This window comes from Oculina patagonica, chromosome 3 (assembly GCF_052425735.1).
Source record: "Oculina patagonica isolate OP01 chromosome 3, crgOcupat, whole genome shotgun sequence".
NCBI classification, from domain to species: domain Eukaryota; kingdom Metazoa; phylum Cnidaria; class Anthozoa; order Scleractinia; family Oculinidae; genus Oculina; species Oculina patagonica.
In genome coordinates, this window is record NC_135760.1 from 11,991,340 (window position 1) to 12,009,204 (window position 17,865).

General features: G+C 38.4%; 1 protein-coding gene across 2 annotated transcripts in view; it reads right to left on the reverse strand.

Moving 5' to 3' along the window:
- Nucleotides 1-13,926, reverse strand: part of LOC144646595 (multifunctional protein CAD-like) — a 34,007-nt gene extending 20,081 nt beyond the window's left edge. Inside the window, exons 1-17 of one of the 2 annotated variants that reach the window (XM_078506244.1) lie at nucleotides 13,778-13,926; nucleotides 12,397-12,666; nucleotides 11,717-11,862; nucleotides 11,450-11,603; nucleotides 10,818-10,989; nucleotides 8,421-8,859; nucleotides 8,178-8,309; nucleotides 6,946-7,179; nucleotides 6,528-6,749; nucleotides 5,733-5,921; nucleotides 5,247-5,480; nucleotides 4,362-4,499; nucleotides 3,782-3,955; nucleotides 2,903-2,950; nucleotides 1,445-1,527; nucleotides 878-1,124; nucleotides 209-307 (exon numbers count right to left, since the gene is read on the reverse strand). In XM_078506244.1, the coding sequence (XP_078362370.1) occupies nucleotides 209-307; nucleotides 878-1,124; nucleotides 1,445-1,527; nucleotides 2,903-2,950; nucleotides 3,782-3,955; nucleotides 4,362-4,499; nucleotides 5,247-5,480; nucleotides 5,733-5,921; nucleotides 6,528-6,749; nucleotides 6,946-7,179; nucleotides 8,178-8,309; nucleotides 8,421-8,859; nucleotides 10,818-10,989; nucleotides 11,450-11,603; nucleotides 11,717-11,862; nucleotides 12,397-12,666; nucleotides 13,778-13,880 (3,084 nt within the window). In that variant the 5' untranslated portion in view covers nucleotides 13,881-13,926. The remainder of the gene's footprint in view (nucleotides 1-208; nucleotides 308-877; nucleotides 1,125-1,444; nucleotides 1,528-2,902; nucleotides 2,951-3,781; nucleotides 3,956-4,361; nucleotides 4,500-5,246; nucleotides 5,481-5,732; nucleotides 5,922-6,527; nucleotides 6,750-6,945; nucleotides 7,180-8,177; nucleotides 8,310-8,420; nucleotides 8,860-10,817; nucleotides 10,990-11,449; nucleotides 11,604-11,716; nucleotides 11,863-12,396; nucleotides 12,667-13,777) is intronic. The other variant, XM_078506245.1, reaches the window with a different exon arrangement.
- Between the last annotated feature and the right edge of the window lie 3,939 nt (nucleotides 13,927-17,865).

Sequence of the window (17,865 nt, forward strand, 5' to 3'; positions counted from 1 at the left end):
TTGGCTAGAACAGAAAACAATACATATGTTGTGGTTTAATTTTTTCTTTGGTTTAAAATTTTTCAAACCAGTTTGATTTTTATTTCCCTTTGTTTGAGATTATGTTAATGAACATAAGACAATGAAAAATAAAAATAAAACTGGTTTAAAAAATTTTAAACCAAAGAAAAAATTAAACCACAACACATACACTAACTGTAGCACCTACCTCAAATGAGATTTCGTCAAAGTACAGCCTCTCACACTCATCATAATCTGTGCTGACAGTCTCAGGATTGTAGTTCACCATAATTGTCTTCTTTTTCAACTAAAAATTAGGACAGATCTCTATCAATAGATTCTACCTTAACTACAAGAGGCAGATCAAAAGGCAGTTTATGTGACCAAGTAACTACATGTACAAGCTACTGGTAAGTCATTTGCACAATTACATGTACATGTAGCAACAGACTAAAAGTTAATGTTTGATGCAGACATCATCTAAGCAGATTAAACACTATGATTAGACCAAGTAGATCACTGATGACCCCAAAACCAACATAAGCAATGGTTTGGTTACAACATCGACAACAAAAATTATAGGGGAAGTGAGAGATAAAAATCTAGTTAGCTGGCTTACAGTTGTTGTGTTGTTAAAATACCCATGGCCATTCTGCAGACGGTTTTTAGGTTTGAGCACACCTCTCCCCACCAAATTTAGCAATTTAGACATTGTTCTTTTTATTAAAAACTTTGCCTTTTGTGTCCCCCCTCCCTTGCCTCAGAATTTCCAATGAACTGCCTTGGGGTGGGCATGGATATTTCAGGGAACCAAACATTACTACAAAGTAACAATGTAGCAACAACAAAGACAATTAAATAAATGTGCACAATGTACCTTTCTTAGCTCCCTAATGCAGCCAACAGCGCACCAATCAAATTCCACACTGCTCCCAATCCTATACACACCAGAGCCAATCACCATACAGGCTCCGCCTTCAAAGTCAACATCGTCTTCACAAGCATTGTAAGTCACATACAAGTAGTTAGTAAAGGCAGGGTACTCTGCTGCTACTGTGTCGATCTGCTTTACGAATGGAGTGAGGCCATAATGCTGACGAACCTTACGTACTGCAATTTCAGTGCTGAAAATAGAAAAAAGATATTAACTGCTGCCCTATGTGATAAATGGCAGGGATGTCGCTAAGGGCCTGCTGTTGGCTTATTTCACCGGCTGAAAGAGAACTTAAATTCGGCTGAAATTTCACATGAAAACAAAGACTTAGGTAAACTTTTAGAACTGCCAAGCCCAGAAAAGCCAGCTGGGCTTGTTGGTGAGCTGGTGTAGTGTTTTCTTAGCTACATCCCTGAAATGGTTTAAGAGAATCTCAGATGCAGAGTAACAGATGTTATTACATGGTGCCATGATTAACATTTGAAGTGTAAATGTGCTAAGTTAACTTACTTGTGAATGCACTTGGCAATTTGCTTATCAGAGAATCCAAGTTGTTTAGCACCTAGTAAATCCTCATAAGACACTTCAGCTGCCTGAAAAGGAGCAAGATGACGTCAAGTGCTGGTGACACTATGTGTTCTATGCTGTATTGAGACTTACCATTTCAGTTACAAGACTACGACTTTTGATTGATTTGATTCAATGTGTAGTTCTTTATCCATACCTTCCAGCAGAAGGGATTTTTCCTAAGACACCCACCCCTCTGGAAGTTTCAATCAAGCTTTATACATTTCCTTAAAGTTTTTGGCCTTTGAGACCTCTCTCAACCCCAGGAATTTCCGATCGCTTCTGTGGGGTGAGTACGGACATTTTCTGGAACCACACTGACAATGTCTGTTTGACCATCTTCCATTTTGATCAATCAAGTTGGGTTGATTGGTTTTCAGCTGGCTTGGTTGACAGGAGTGTTGAATACAATTTGTCCAACCATGTGGTAGAAAAGTCTTCAACCAAATCAATTGCTGAGCTTGACACCAGTGAGCCAAACCAGGCAAAAACAGATTTCTTCCAATAGAATAATAAACCACAACCAAACCAGAAACCCAAACCAGTTAATTCTGACAGAGCATGACCTTACTTGATTTTCCCTTCTAATTACCAAAAATTCGGGTGACCCTATTCGGCGGAATGGCATAATGACGATAGTATATTGCCCTAACCAACAAATAAAAGCTAACCGCAAGCAAACTGGAGGGTGAAGCTAACCGCCAAGCAAACTAGTGACATTCCGTCATTCTGTCAAATAGGGTCACCCAAAAATTAAAAAAAATTAATGTTAGTTTTGAGAAAGTGTTGTTACATCAAGATATCATTTTGTTGACACTGTTTTCTACTGTTTGATGATGATCTTACTTATTGAGTCTTAACCAGCAATGGAAATGTTAAATTTTCAATCATTATTGTAACTGTAAGTTTGCACAATAAAGTTACTGACTATAAAGTTGCATTGGTGTTGACAGGTATTATTCAGTGTGAAATCTTGCTTTGTAAAGTCAATTATAATTTTTAAATGTAAACGCAAAATGAGAGTTCATTTTTTTATGAATTGTATAAGTTCATAATAATTATAAGATCATGAATTTCTAATCTTTACTGATGAGTAGTCCAAATTTACAACTATGTTGAAGTTTAAAATGAATTTCAGGTAAAAATGATTTTAGACTAGAAAAGTTTGATTTGTATTTTCATGTTTTAGGATTATGGGAATAAATCTGGAACAAAGGAACTACGTCAATCAAACTGGTTTAAATCATTTTGACCTAAAAATTATTAAAACTACAACTACATAACAACTCGTTTTATTTATGTACAATATGCATTTTCTAGTCATTACTGTGCATAATTTTATACTAAAATGTTTAGTGGGTTAACATTGGTTAGTGTGAGTGAAACATCCAAACTTTCTACCTTCTCTTTGTGAGTTAAGGGTGCAGATGTGGACGCAGGTTGGCCAAGCTACAAGGAGCATAAATTTGTATTTTCATGTTTTAGGATTATGGGAATAAATCTGGAACAAAGGAACTACGTCAATCAAACTGGTTTAAATCATTTTGACCTAAAAATTATTAAAACTACAACTACATAACAACTCGTTTTATTTATGTACAATATGCATTTTCTAGTCATTACTGTGCATAATTTTATACTAAAATGTTTAGTGGGTTAACATTGGTTAGTGTGAGTGAAACATCCAAACTTTCTACCTTCTCTTTGTGAGTTAAGGGTGCAGATGTGGATGCAGGTTGGCCAAGCTACAAGGAGCATAAACCAACAATAAAAAATAAAGGTGAAACAGTGCATTAGAAAATTAACAGCAACACACTTTTACATTTTATCCCTAATGACTTTAAAAACAAACTCAATACATATGTTATTGAGTCACTTCATGTAGCTTTGAAACACCATCTTATCTCTGACAAGCATCGGGATTTTTTTCTTGGGAAATTGTCACTACAATTCACACCAGGGATGTTTTCTGGGCTTCCAGTCATACCCACATCAGGTGACAACATACCACTAGCTGCATAAACCAGGCGTTGTATTTTTAATCCAAAACAGACAGCTACTTTTATCTTGACAGAAATTGGGTGGAAATCTGCCAGATGCCACCTTTTGTTTTGTCAATTATAAAAGTTTTAGAGTATTTTCCGAGATAAGACGTGATGCCTTTCCAGTAACAACTTGAGAAATTTTGTTTATATAGCTGAATACCAGTAAGCAGGGTCATAAATAACATGAGAACTCTGTCACACCTGAAAGACAGATATTCAAAAACGTTATTGTTACCTCAGTCTTTGTTCTGTAGCTTTTTAGCATCAGTGCATAATCCATGATGCATTTCATACGACTCAGGAACCACTTGTCAATTCTGGTCAACTCGTACAATCTATCTATGGTGTATCCCTCCTTGTATGCAGCCGCAAGCACATGAATACGTTTATCAGAAGGCTGCTTCAACTCCTGTTAAGTAAAAAATAGTAACAGTCAAGGTGTACACTTGTTAACATTTGGCCCGGGGTTTGAAAAACAAAAAAAGGGGCAACCTTGAGCCAAGTGACACATACTGCCAGGGCTTATCCCGGTTTCGATAGCATTAAGAAGCTAGGAATATTTCTACTCCCCCTGGATGGGATACTAGTCCATCAGAGGGTACCCCCCAGGATAATTTTGCTGGTACCCATTTATACACCTGAGTGGAGAGAGGCACTATGAGAGTTAAGTGTCTTGTCCGAGAACACAAGACTGAGTCCCTGGCCAGGGCCCAAACCCGGAACATCCACTCCGGAGACCGGCACGCTAACCATTAGGCCACTGCGCCTCCCATAAAATAACAAAGCTTGACTAATATCAGTTAAATGAAACTTACCTCGTCTGATGCACTGTACCCATGTGAATCAAAACCCAAGTTTGACTCACTCACCATTCTAAGAGCTTTTTGTAAGGCTTCTTCAAAACGCCGTCCAATAGCCATTACTTCTCCAACACTTTTCATTGAGCTACCAATCTGCAGGTACATTAACAATATAATAATAGAGGTCACTTCAATGGATTTGTTTTAAATTTGTACTTTATGATTGTAGTCAGGAAACAGTTCAAGTCAACAACCCTGGTATTGTTAATTCTCACATTTACTAGTAAGTTCATTGGCCAGCAGGTGAGCTATTGATACTTGTGCATTTTTGTTGTTTCCAAAAAGAAGTTGCCAATTGTGGTTTGCTTTCACATTTTGTCATGGTCGGTATTCTGCCTTGTAACCCACCTCTTGGTCCTTAGTCAGTATGGTGGGGGGGGGGGGGGGGGGAAGGCTGACCCATCTGACATTGTCACAGTTACTTTTGTTTGCAATTTTCTTTGCTCATGCTCCATTGACATTCAACACATTACTCACAATAAATGCTTTCCTCCATTTAGGCCTAGCTCTTCAACAAGTTAATTCAGCATCTTACAGATGTGCGAGGCAGCGAGGCATGGGAGTCAGAAATCCCTACTTCAAATAAAAAGGCTAACTGCAAGCTCCCTAAGCCAACCGAAGGCTAACTAGAGTGCTATTTAGATTAACCAGAGTGCCATTTAGGTTAACTGAAATGAATCGCACACTTCCCTGCCTCGCACTTTGTGACAACCCTTCATTCTGCACCCATGAAATGAGACTAAATAACTTGCTGATTAAGGTTATTGTTTAAAGGAATGCATGTGTGATATGATTAAAGGTGCTACCAGTATATACAGAAGTGCTACATTCGATTCCTACCTTTGTGTTAACTTTGCTGAATTTACTCAAGTCCCATCTTGGAATTTTAACGACAACGTAATCCAAACTTGGCTCAAAGCAAGCTGTTGTAGAGTTGGTGACTGAGTTTCGCAGTTCTGGCAGGGGTTTGCCGAGAGCCAACTTTGCCGCAACATAGGCTAGTGGGTATCCTGTGGCTTTAGATGCAAGAGCTGAACTACGTGACAGCCGTGCATTCACCTCAATGATGAAATACTGCAATATAAAAAAATATATACATTACTACTTGATTAAAGAAGTTCACATCATTTTAGGACAAGAACATGGAGATAAAAATTGAAGTCATAATCTTCCTTTCCTGATAAAAGTAAATATATAAAATAATAAAACAATATTGTACATTGCTAAGCTAATTTGGTGGCAAAACAACTACAAATTCACTTGTTAATGATCACAGACTAAAGAAGAAAAGTAATGTAGTATTGGCCATTATGATGACAAGCATACCTCTTTAGAGTCTGGATTGAGAGCATATTGTATGTTACACTCTCCTACAACTCCAAGATGCCTGATGACTTTGACGGCACAGCTACGTAGCATATTGTATTCAGAATTAGTGAGGGTTTGGCTTGGAGCCACAACAATGGACTCCCCAGTGTGAATACCCAACGGATCCACATTCTCCATGTTACAAACCTACAAGACAAGAGCAAAGCAAAATCAGAATCACCATTTCATGAAGTGACAGGAATTTAAATGATTTCTCGAATTTACTATGGTAGTCTTGCCCGATTTGTTGGTCGGTATAATGCTGACACATTGACTGATAGTCAGCCGACACTCCATTGATAGTCAGTCAGTCGATAATCGGCCCACAATCAGTAGACTATCGACTGAGTTTTAACCGACTACCAACTGACTATTGGCCTACTCTCAATAGCGACCAATAGTCGGTCATAAAATAAAAAGAGTGTAGATAGACTATTGGCCGACTTGAACGATATGTTGGTGGACTGTCGGCTGATATATTGACTGGCATATTGGATTTGACTACCTATGGTAAACACAATGTTATTCCCTTTTAACAAGAAACAAAATTTAAGTCTGTAATGTAGATATAATGCTGTAAAAGGCATGGCATTTGGTTTTTGTAAATGTACATGTGTGTGTTGAAGCTGCAACTTTCTTTGAAATGCTCATCATTTTAAAAAAATGTTCAATGATTTCCCCACTTACCAGTATAACAATTATTATACTTTTTATCTCCAGAAGTGATCAAGTATCTCAGGCATATAAACTTACCGTGATGCAGTTGTCAAAAGCATCCCTGACAACCTCGTACTCAATTTCTTTCCAGCCTTTCAATGACTTGTCCAGGTTCACTTGCTTGGTATGTGCGAATGTTCCATTGACTAGAGAAACCAGCTCCTCTTTATCCTGTGCAAATCCTGAACCAAGACCACCCAGCGCAAATGCTGCTCGTACCAACACAGGGTAACCAAGTCTATCAGCGGCAGCAACAGCCTAGATACAGACGACAAGAAAAGCTTTAACATACCTTCAAGCAGGAAGCCTGAGGATTTAGAAGGCAACCAAACAGTTTTTCACTTCACTCTACAAATGAACACTACTGAGACTGCAAACAAGTTTTTCTTTGCACCCAGACTGTTTATCCTGCTTCAAATCCTTTAACAGATAATACGGTATTATTTGAACACACCTGCTCAACAGAATACACAGCTTCACTAGGTGCGACCCGCTCATCAATCTCTGCAAGTTTCTCAGCAAATAGCTTTCTATCCTCAGTACACTCTATAGAGCTGATCGGTGTTCCCAGAGTATGCACACCATACTTCTCAAGGATACCACTTTCTTGTAGCTTAATGCCGCAATTCAGAGCTGTTTGACCCCCAAATGACAGCAAGATCCCATCTGGATGTTCACTTTGAATGACCTGAATTATGGAGCAAAACAATCATCAATTTATAATTACAGTCGACTCCCGATAACTCGAACCCTTGCTAACTCGAACCTCACCCTAACTCGAACCAAAATCGATTTCCCCTGGATTTCCGTCATACATTTACTGTAATTTTACCCTCGGTAACTCCAACTTCGATAACTCGAATCTCCCGCTAACTCGAACCAATTTTCGTTTCCCTTCAGGTAATTTTGTATATAATTTTACCCTCGATAACTCAAACCATGTCTGTCAATACCCAACAGGTCAAAACAAACAGTGTACTGTAGTCCAAAACGTTAAATAAATTTTGAAATAAAAACGTACATGAGTCAGAGCCGTCCCGAAACGCCCCTCAAAACACGAAATGTGCCACGCCATTGACTACTAGTGCTACAGACATTCAGTTTGTTTGTGAAGGGTTGATAGCGATTCTTTCAAACCCAACCTTAGAAAACTTTACAGGATTATCATCAGGACGAATTAACTGACCGTTTCTCGAAAAAATAAATCGCATAAACTCTGCAGCAGTAGCCTATAGTGTTGTTCTCTTTGAAACCTGCAACGTTCACAGCTGATTTGCTTTGTTTTACGTTACGTTACGTTCTGGTTTATACAGTGATTTAGAAGAATATTGTCCCTTTTTCTTTTGGATTCTCTATACTCTAATTAAATTTGTTTAAAATGTACACTTGTATACATTGTATGAATTGAAAATCAGTAAACACCGTTTTTTCCTTATTTCCAGTCATTTGTTTTCAACTCTCAATAACACGAACTCCCGATAACTCAAACCATTTTCAATTTTCCTTGAAGGTTCGAGTTATGGGGAGTCGACTGTACATTTATAACATCTTGAGTGACATCTCTAAGTTGTACAACGAAAGGCCTTCAGAGTATGCGCTTGGCTTGACTTATCATTGCCAAAAATTGTTAATCAACCCATTTTATCGACATTCAGACACTGAAAGCTAAAAATTTTATTTCATTACCTGAGTGACATAGTCAGCTGTGATGGGGAGAAAATATACTTTGTCTGCTAGCCCCTTTGATGTTTGGACTGTCGCAATGTTGGGATTCACTAACACTGTCTGTATTCCTTCCTCTTTTAGAGCTTTAATGGCCTGCGAAAGTCAATATTCATAAGATGTTGTCAAACTGTCTTGCGACAAATACTTTTAAAATCAGATGCTCTCTGTGACCTATATATGCACATGTACAGTGTAGACTCTCACCTGTGAACCAGAATAATCAAACTCCCCTGCCTGACCAATGGACAAACCTCCAGAACCCAAAATCATCACTTTCTTGGGTCTCTTTTCACTTGGAGATACTAGCGGATCAAACTTAAGTGCCTGCTGAATCCGTTCCTTGACTGATATTGAGGGTTCTACATTTTGTTTGTTTTGTCTCACTGTTGATATAAAGATGTCAAATAACATTTCTAAGTCCTGTGGTCCCGCCATGTGTTCCGGGTGAAATTGGACACTGTAAAAAGGCTTGCTGTTGTGTATGATGCCTTCGTTTGTTTGGTCATTGGCATTTGTAAATAAAACAGACCAATCAGATGGAAGGGAGTTTGTGTCAACAGCAAAGCCATGGTTCTGTGTTGTGATGAAACAACGATTTGTTCCGTGGTGTATGCATGGAATATTGTGACCTCTGTTTCCATATCTACAAAGAAACCAAAGAAAAGCTCATCAACAGGTGAACAAAATAACACAAAGTAACTACTGTACAAGAGATATAATGTGGTGGCCTGAGGGTTGGGGCGGCACTCTTGATCATGCACGCCTGTTTCAAGCACCACCAGTGGATTCACTGTGTTGTGTTCTTGGGCAAAACACTAAAACTCTTACAATGCCTCTCTCTCTACCCCTGAAATACACTGTATTCTCTATTTTCCAATTGCCCATAATACACTTTGTTTGCCCCCCAAATTTTGCATAAACTATTGTTTTCAAATTCTCTTGGGAGGACTGCGTATTTCCAAAACAATAGTTTATGAAAAATTTGGGGGGCAAACAAAGTGCATTATGGGCAATTGGAAAATAGAGAATTGGGGAAGCCGTACCAAATATAGAGGGATAACCTGCAATACACTAGCATCCCATTCACTCTTGGGGAGTAGCACCTGCTTCTATGTAGCTATTTCAGAAAACCAGAATGTGTTGTTCCAGAAAATATCCATATCCCTCTCACAGAAGGTCTTTTTTTTGTTTGAATCCTCCCACCCCTCAGACCCTTGACTGGAATTCCCAGAGGACCTCTGGGAATTCCAGTTAAACCCCATACTTTCCATTAAAAATTTTGCCTTTTGAGACCCCCCCCCCCCCCCCACCCCCTTGGAATTTCCAGTGATCTTTCATGGGCTGGGTATGGATTTTTTCTGGAACTGCACAATAGTCCATTTTACAGTTGCCTGCTAAGTGACCTGGCCTTTGAATGGTAGTGAGGCTGGAGGTGACCTTGCATTGATACAAACCTCTCTGCTTTATTATGTAAATCCAAACTAGATCGCATCAGAACAACATGATTTACACAACAAAAGCAGTGAGGTCTGTATCAAAACAAGGTCACCTCCAGCCTCACTTCCATTCAAAGGCCAAGTGACTGAGCAGACAACTGTAAAATGGCCTATTGAGAACAGACCTGTTGTGACCGGGGAGGGGGGAGGGGGAACCAAAAAAAGGTTTTATACGGGGAGGCTCCGCCCCAAGCTCTAACCCCTTACCCTTTTATATACCATTTTGACAGAAATTGAACCCCTTTCGTATACCTTTTACTGAAAAAAGGTCCCCCTTTCATACACCTGAAAGACCTGGCATAGACTTAGAACTCGAAGTTTTCTTGTCATTTTCATGTAGCGCCGTAATAAATAAAAAAAAATAATCCATAAATTGCAACTGTTCGAAATATATTTTAATTAAAGGCCCTTTTACAAGTCTAAATGACAAATTTCCATACCCTTTCGTATACCTAAACTTGTGAAATCCATACCCTTTTATATACCTTAAGCCTGAAAAAGGTACCCCTTTCGGACGGAGCCTCCCTGTATAGGCCGTTATAGGGAGTACCCCCACCGGGCTGTTGTGCCACTAATAATAATAATAATAAAGACTTTATTTAACGAGGGTAACATAATTTACTGGTGGCCCAGTAGTTTGCAATATGGCCCTCCCTAATTAATTACATAATACATACTTAACTACATATTATAAACCTAACTACATGTTATATACTTAAGACAGTGATAAAAATTTAAACTTAATTCAATACAATGAGAACTAAAAAATGTTAAAAAATGTTGCTGATTTTAAAATGTTCTATATAAACCTAACTAAATGATAAAAATTTAAACTTAATTTAATACACTAAGAGCTAAAAAGTGCTACTGATTTTAAAATGTTCTAGTCCAGCATTTTGTTTTAGTAGCGTTTGGTGTAGTTTTCCTGTAAACTGTTTGTGCGATGCAGCATTACGAATAGAGACGTCAACATTGTTCCAGAGGCGGGTTGCGCTGACGTGAAAGGTCCTGCCACCTGAAATTCTTTTGTATTTAGCTAAGCTCCAAAACAGCTTTACTTTTTACTCTACAAGATAAATAGTTTATTGCAACAGTAAGTGCTTACTTCATTTTAAAGCTGGTACAACCAACTGCCAAGGCTAGGAGCTGATGTCCAAAGCAAATTCCAAAGAGCGGCTTGGGATTAGTACGTTCAGTAAACTTTCTGATGTTCTTTATACTCTCAGTGGTGAATGTGGGGTCTCCTGGACCATTACTCAAGAAAACGCCATCACACTCTAAAAGTAGCACATAAAACATAATAACATTTCATTAATTGTTCATGAAATTATGTGCACCACAATTGGTCGGTAAGTTCATTATATTTCTATGAAGCACGCCACCTTACTTTACGCTGTGCTTTATTGAGTTATTATGAATGCAACTCAAGTCATCAGTTTCATCACATACAATTTCTTGAACATTTTAGAAAGGAAATTGTCAACTGACTCCTTTTGTATTGCCAAGTTATCTATAAAGTACCGGTAAAGTGCAAGAAGCACTTGGCTATGCCTCATGCTCCACTACGCACTTCTCTTGTGTTCTTGGGCAATGGACTTGGGCATGTTAACTATTGCCATTTAATATTAATAGAGTACTCCATGTTCAATTAAGGTCATTAAACCAAAGCAAAAAAAAGTGTTAAGTACTAACTAGTGTAGAATTATAGACCAAGTTAGAATTAATTAGTACATATACCTCCTTTTTCAACATCTTTATTAAAGTCATAATTCCATGGAACAACTTTGACAGAAGCCCCTCTAGCCATTAAGCATCTAATTTGGTTGTACTTTATTCCACAATCCACAGCAATGATCTTAAACTCGCCACTGGGGTTGTAAACCACTGGAGTCTACAAACAAATTTAGTAGCAACAAAATATTAGTGTCATGTTCACCAAAGACAAATTTACACCACTATATTATATACAAAGTATAGCAGAATAAAAAGGCAAGTTACACAGACCTTTGATGAAACTTCTGCCACTAGGTTTCTTTGATTGGGATCGTCAAATGGAACAGATTCTGGCTGAACACCTTCAATAACAACTTTCCCTAACATGGAACTTCCTTTTTCTCTGATCTTCTTTGTCAATGCTCTTGTGTCAATACCTAAAATATAATTTATCAGGGACCTTAGACATCTCTTTACACGTCAGCCTTGTAGCTGTTGTTGTGATCAGAGGGGAAAAGTGGCCTTTTACAGAAGTACAGTTGAACATCCCCTAGTAGACACCCCCTTTAAGCAGACACCTCCAATAACTGGACACTTTTGTGTCGGGTCATAGTCCCAGCCACACAAAAAATACTGCATTATTAATCTGTTTAGAGGGCTCAACAGTTCATCAGACAAGCAAAACAGCAATATTTGAGGGTTACTGTTATTTTACTACACATAGTGTAGGGCAGGAAAGACCCAGGTCTGATTGCCTGGGGCAAGTAAATTTTGCTCTTGGGCAAATGAAAGAGAAGTTTAGTGGCCCTGTGGGAAAGTGAAATTAGTCTTAGTAGTCTTGTCTGAGTGACAGCAAGAAATATTTAAATGGGGGCAAATAAAAAGTCAAATTCACTGGCCTACTGGGCAAGTGGATTTCAATTTTTTTTTCCTGTAGAAAAATAATATTGTAGATTTGAATGATATCTCACCACTTATCCCAGGTATTCCCTCTTCTTTTAGCCATTGTGAAAGAGATTTCTTAGCATTCCAGTGACTGTACTCCTCAACATAATCCCCTACAACCAGAGCTGCTGCCCAAATTTTGTCTGACTCAAGCTCTGTGGTTAGGCCATAAGAATCTTTCTTTCCTTCAGGCACTCCATAGTTTCCAATCAGGGGGTAAGTGAGAGTCAGAATTTGAGATTTGTACGATGGATCTGTAAGGGACTCTGGATATCCAACCATGCCAGTCTGAAATACTAAAAGAAAAAAGCTATCTTTTAGGTACATGCCACCTGATTGAGTTTATAAGAACAGTTTGACACAACAGTTTAAAATTCATATACCTTATAACAAGAAATTTTGGCGACACTTTAATTTAGCAATTTTTCAAAAAATCGCTAAATTAAAATGTTGCTAAATACGGATTTTTCAAAATCGCTAAATTAGCGTGTTGCCAAAATTTAATGTAACAAAATACACAGCATATATCAGTCCATAAATTCTTAGTGGTGATTCACAACTTTTCTTAAGAAACCATCAACTTCCAAAAAATACCACCCTCCAAAATAGTTGTTTTAGATTATTGTTGTACCAAAGGCAGTATATTATTCTGTTTTAATCCTTTTTATCTTTACACATATTGAAAACGCCTATACTGTATTAAGATGGTTCGGCCAACATGGTGCAGGTTTAGATTCAAGAAAGCAACGACGCTTGGAAATTTGTGACCCTCAAAAAGTAGTGCTAGAAATGTAAATTGAAGACTTGAAGTTTTATTACAAAATCATTTGTCTTTGTTGGTACTTGCTGTGTCAAGGTCTTTCTTTTTAATTTTTGCTAAACTTTGGCTTAGCAACAAAGGCAACTTCCGGTGGCGTTCTGGTTTCCGCTTGATCGTCATCCGGGAACTTCACAAATTCAGAAGTTCAAATGTTCCACGTGCGAAGCATTCGCTCGGTTTACGCGGACTTTTAGCTTTGTAAATCTTCTATAAAACTTGATTTAAAGTCATTTTCTTAACTTGAGCCTGTGATTTTCTTCGAATTATTTTAATATAACAAAATTTTAATCGAAACGTGTAATGTATACAGCGAATAACTCCTCTCGTCGATCAACTTTAGTGCGATAAATTGAATCACGCTTACATCGAACATTGATAATGCGTAAGTTTCTGCCATTGACAGCCAAAAAAACAACATAATGTTGATAAATGACAACGGCATTTGCTTTTCGACAGCTTTTTCAGCAATCATCTCAGTCATATTGGTTATTACTGAGCAAGAAAAACACTTTCGTGGCGGCTAAACAACCATCGTTCGCTCCCGCACTTTCGACACAAAAACCCCAACAACAGCCTTTTTGACTTACCAACTTCACCGGCAACGCATTTGGAAGCTCCGAACAACTTTCCTTTGTACACAGTACCATCGTCTAGGATCAAACTCGCTAGTTTCCTACCGTTTGACGCCATTTTCTTCTTGTATTAAAATTGCGCCAGTGGCCAAATCGCCATTAGCCACTCTGAAGGAATAAGAAATTTGGCGCGTGATTTAAGTACTTGAACCCAGGCTGCTATCGTCTTGTAGTGACGCGGTCGGCACGTGACTCGCCTAAAAAAACATAAACTTGTAGCAGCAGGAGAGCGCGAAAAGGGATTTTTTTGGATTTGGCTAAGAACTAAATTGTTGGTTAACTGTGAGAAACAGGAAAGAAGTTGGTAAAAGCTTTGATCCAAATTCAAATCAAAAATTTTCTTACCATAAGAACAGATACCGATGACCTCATGTCCGAAAGTTGAACCATGTTCTGAACTTTCTCGGAAATCTTTGGCAAATTTTGCTTATCTTTGGAGAAGTTCGAAAAATCCTTGGAAACGTTCGTATGGCCTTCTAACAACACTTGGAAAATCTTCGAACATCTTCCGTCTTGAAATTGCAAAAAGTTGCTCGAAAGTTGCTCCACTAAGAAAAAAAATTGCTCGAGAGATGAAAAGTTGGCCAAAAGATGCTGAGCATCTTTGGGTAGGGCTTTCCACAACGACCACAAGTTGCTCGAAATTTCCCAAAAATTTGTCCGTAATTTCTCAAAAATTTGCTCAAAAGTTGCTCCAAAAATCCAAAATAGCTGCTTCTGATAATAAAAGTTGTTCGAAAGATGCTCCAAAAATTCCAAAACGCTGCTTCTAATCAAGAGAATTTCTCTAAATATAGTCTTCAGATGTTCCTCGAAAGTCTTCGGCAAACTTCTTAAAACTTCGGAAACGTTCGTATGGCCTTTGAACAACACTCGGATAACCTTCGGAGATCTTCGGTCTGGAAATTGTTCAAAATGCAACAAGTCGAGAGGAAAAAAGTTGCTCGAAGGGGAAAAAGTTGCTCGAATCATCAAAAGTTGCCAAAAAGTTGCCGAGCAACTTGTGGAAAGCCCTATCTTTGGGACAGCCCCAAGCCCCAAGATACGCATCGGTTCTCGTCAGGCTAAGTCCTGCCGGGCTTGGATGGGTGACCAAATGCATGTGAAGTGGCCCATGTGCACGTTCTTCACGTCACAATGGATGTGAAATTAATTTTAAATGAGTTTAAATCAGTCTGGATGAAACTGATGATACCAGAAGCCATAATGCGGGCTCCTGTTGATAGTCTTGATACACGACCTTGACATTCGTTACTTCTAAGTCCCCCACCTGTAAGACAATCGGCTGGGCGAACGTGAAAATAGTGACAGGAAAGGGTTTTGGCGTGAAAAATTTTATAGGGTGAGGCTCCGCCCTGAGGTCCAACCCCTTACCCTGTTAAATACCATTTTGACAGAAAGAAAAGGTACCCCTTTCATATATCTTTTATTGAAAAGGTCATTATTATTATGCCAACATGACATGACATAAAACAGGAAGTTTTCTTGTCATTTTCATGTAGCGCTTAATAAAATAAAATGATACAGCCTTACGTTGCGTCTGTTCGAAATATTTTAATTAAAGGGAGAACCCCACCCCCCGGGAAACGAGCCTAAATGCAGCAGTCTTGGTCACACAAAGACGTATTTGTCATGAGAAATATAAAATTTTTAAAAAGGGGGAGGGGGCGATTATTTTATGGAAGGAGATTATTAGAAATATTTGGTTCAAAACGAGCTAAAACGATGCGATGGGTCTGTAATTCTTCAGGGTGGGCGATTATTCGAAGAAATACGGTCAAATACGGTATGTGCCTTCTGTACACAGAAAAAGAAATAACTAAAAATTCAACGTTTACGATTGTCAGACTGTACTTTAACTCCCGATGAGTCAGTGTTGATGTGAGTGAGTTAGTAACTGTATTTTTAACGTGAACTGCGATCTGTAGACGTGCAATAAGTCGAAATTTCAAGGATGATGGGTCATTTCTCAGGTCAAGTATCCTTGAAAACCGGTTTGTTTTGTTTAGAGTTCCTTTGCTGCTTGAAGGAGCTTTTTATAACGAACTTATTTGTTTTTAAGGCTAATTTCGTTCATTAAAAACCTCCAAAGGTCGCTAATAAGAGATCAACGCTTTCCAACCTTAACCACAACCAGCTAAGCCTGCAAACTATTTTTAATAAAACTTTTTTTATCCGGGAACATCTAGGTTATGGTACCAAGCTACAAATTCTCATAACTGGTCTCTATGCTGCTGTTATATAGCACTAGTTGGGAGAATCGGGCCTTGATCAAGACCTTTTGATGATCAGTGTTTCTTTATTCATTAATTATTGTTTAAGAGAAATTTGTTGCTTAGCAGAACTGAATGGTTAAAAATAACACAAACAAAACTATGCCGGCGGGCACTTTGTCAGATTAATTTTATCGGTATCCGTCGTTTTGTTAAATTGTTTTCTTTAGTGCACATCGATCACCCAGCATTCGTTCTTTCTGTAACAAAAATTTACTCGTTTGTGAAAACACCACTAAAGCAAAGCCTTAGTCTTCGGTCTACTTTCAGAAAAAATGTCGCTATTTTTCTATAAACAATATTCAGTGAATAAACATGAGCTGGAAACGCGCCATGTTTTAAAATTACAGATGAACGCAAATATTAAAAGTAAACACAATTTTACTAATGTGTATTTTTTTGCCCTTCGAAAAGGAAAAAAAATTAAGCATAATTCCAGTGTGTCTTATGAATTGCTCATGTTATTCAATATTTGTGATTAAGGTGGTGATTAATAGTTGTTCGCTTATGACATTAATAACTTAGGGAAATAACTCGTAATATTTCATTATTTCTAGACGCTTTTAGTGAACACCCAAGTAGTAATTTACTCCAATAGAGTGATTAGAAAATGAAAATATCACTGTTTATGGTAAAAAAGCATAAAAGTTCTTGCAACATTTCCCCCCGACCCAAATCGAAAGCATAATTAGCGGTAACAGACCGGAAATCCTCTTCTTAAAAAGTCATAACAAAGAGCGTTTGGCAATGCGGGATTTCATAATCCGCGAAGCAGCTTTCATCTCCAGCAGATCACCTGCCAATCACTTGTAAACCGTCCAATCGCTGCGAAGCGGCATTCACTTTGCACAGAAAAAGAGACTGGCAGGCTTCCCAAAGCGTCTGAGAACAGAAAATGAGCACGCAAGTATTTCCTGTAAACTTGCGGGCGGTAAAAAGCTCAAATGGAACCCGCGAGCATTGCAAAGTAAGAACTTTGCTCCATCTGGGTTCAAGAGCGGCGAAAATTATTCATCGAATAAAGACACTGGCAGATGTACTTCAAAGAAGTGATTCAGTGGCCAGCAGGCAAATGCACGCGCAAGCCTGAAAAGGGTTATTATGCTGTCTTCTGATGATAAAATTAAGATAACAGCTCTTTCAAATAGAATGAAGTGTTTTCCTTTAATACGTGGTTCTTCAATCTAGCCAATGTTTGTTTATACACGAAGCAAGGCCAAAGATAGTGATCAACCTTTCGACCCCTTGTTTTCTAAGCCTTTTACCGTCCACCCCGCGCTATCCGCCTCTTTCTAGATAGATCCGAGATTGGGGAGAACTAAACAAGTCTATTCACCGTTTTCGTGACTTGCGGAACAAAACAACGGCGCGAGAGTGTGAAAATAAAGGCAATCTAACAACTTTTCAATTTTTTCACGAAAGGTGTTAGACAATTGATTTTGTATTCGCGGCTGGCATTTGTTCTATTGCCGAAGGGCAAAGAAGGCGGCACTTTAAAGGACTTAACTAATTTTTTTCTGAAAAACCCCACATTAGTCATCTTGATAAAAAAAAAATAGCTAAAAGAATATCGTAGAAGACATTCGTCAATGATTTTTACGGGGTGATTTGCCGATTTGCCTCGGTTTTGCGAACGGAAAACAAAAACTCGCGAGTCAAAGGAAAACATACATCATCACTTCCCAATTTAGTCTGTTTGATGCTTTCAATTGTCTCCGAGTGTCACCAATTCACAGTAATTAAACTAATTAGGCCTGCTGCTCTTATCGC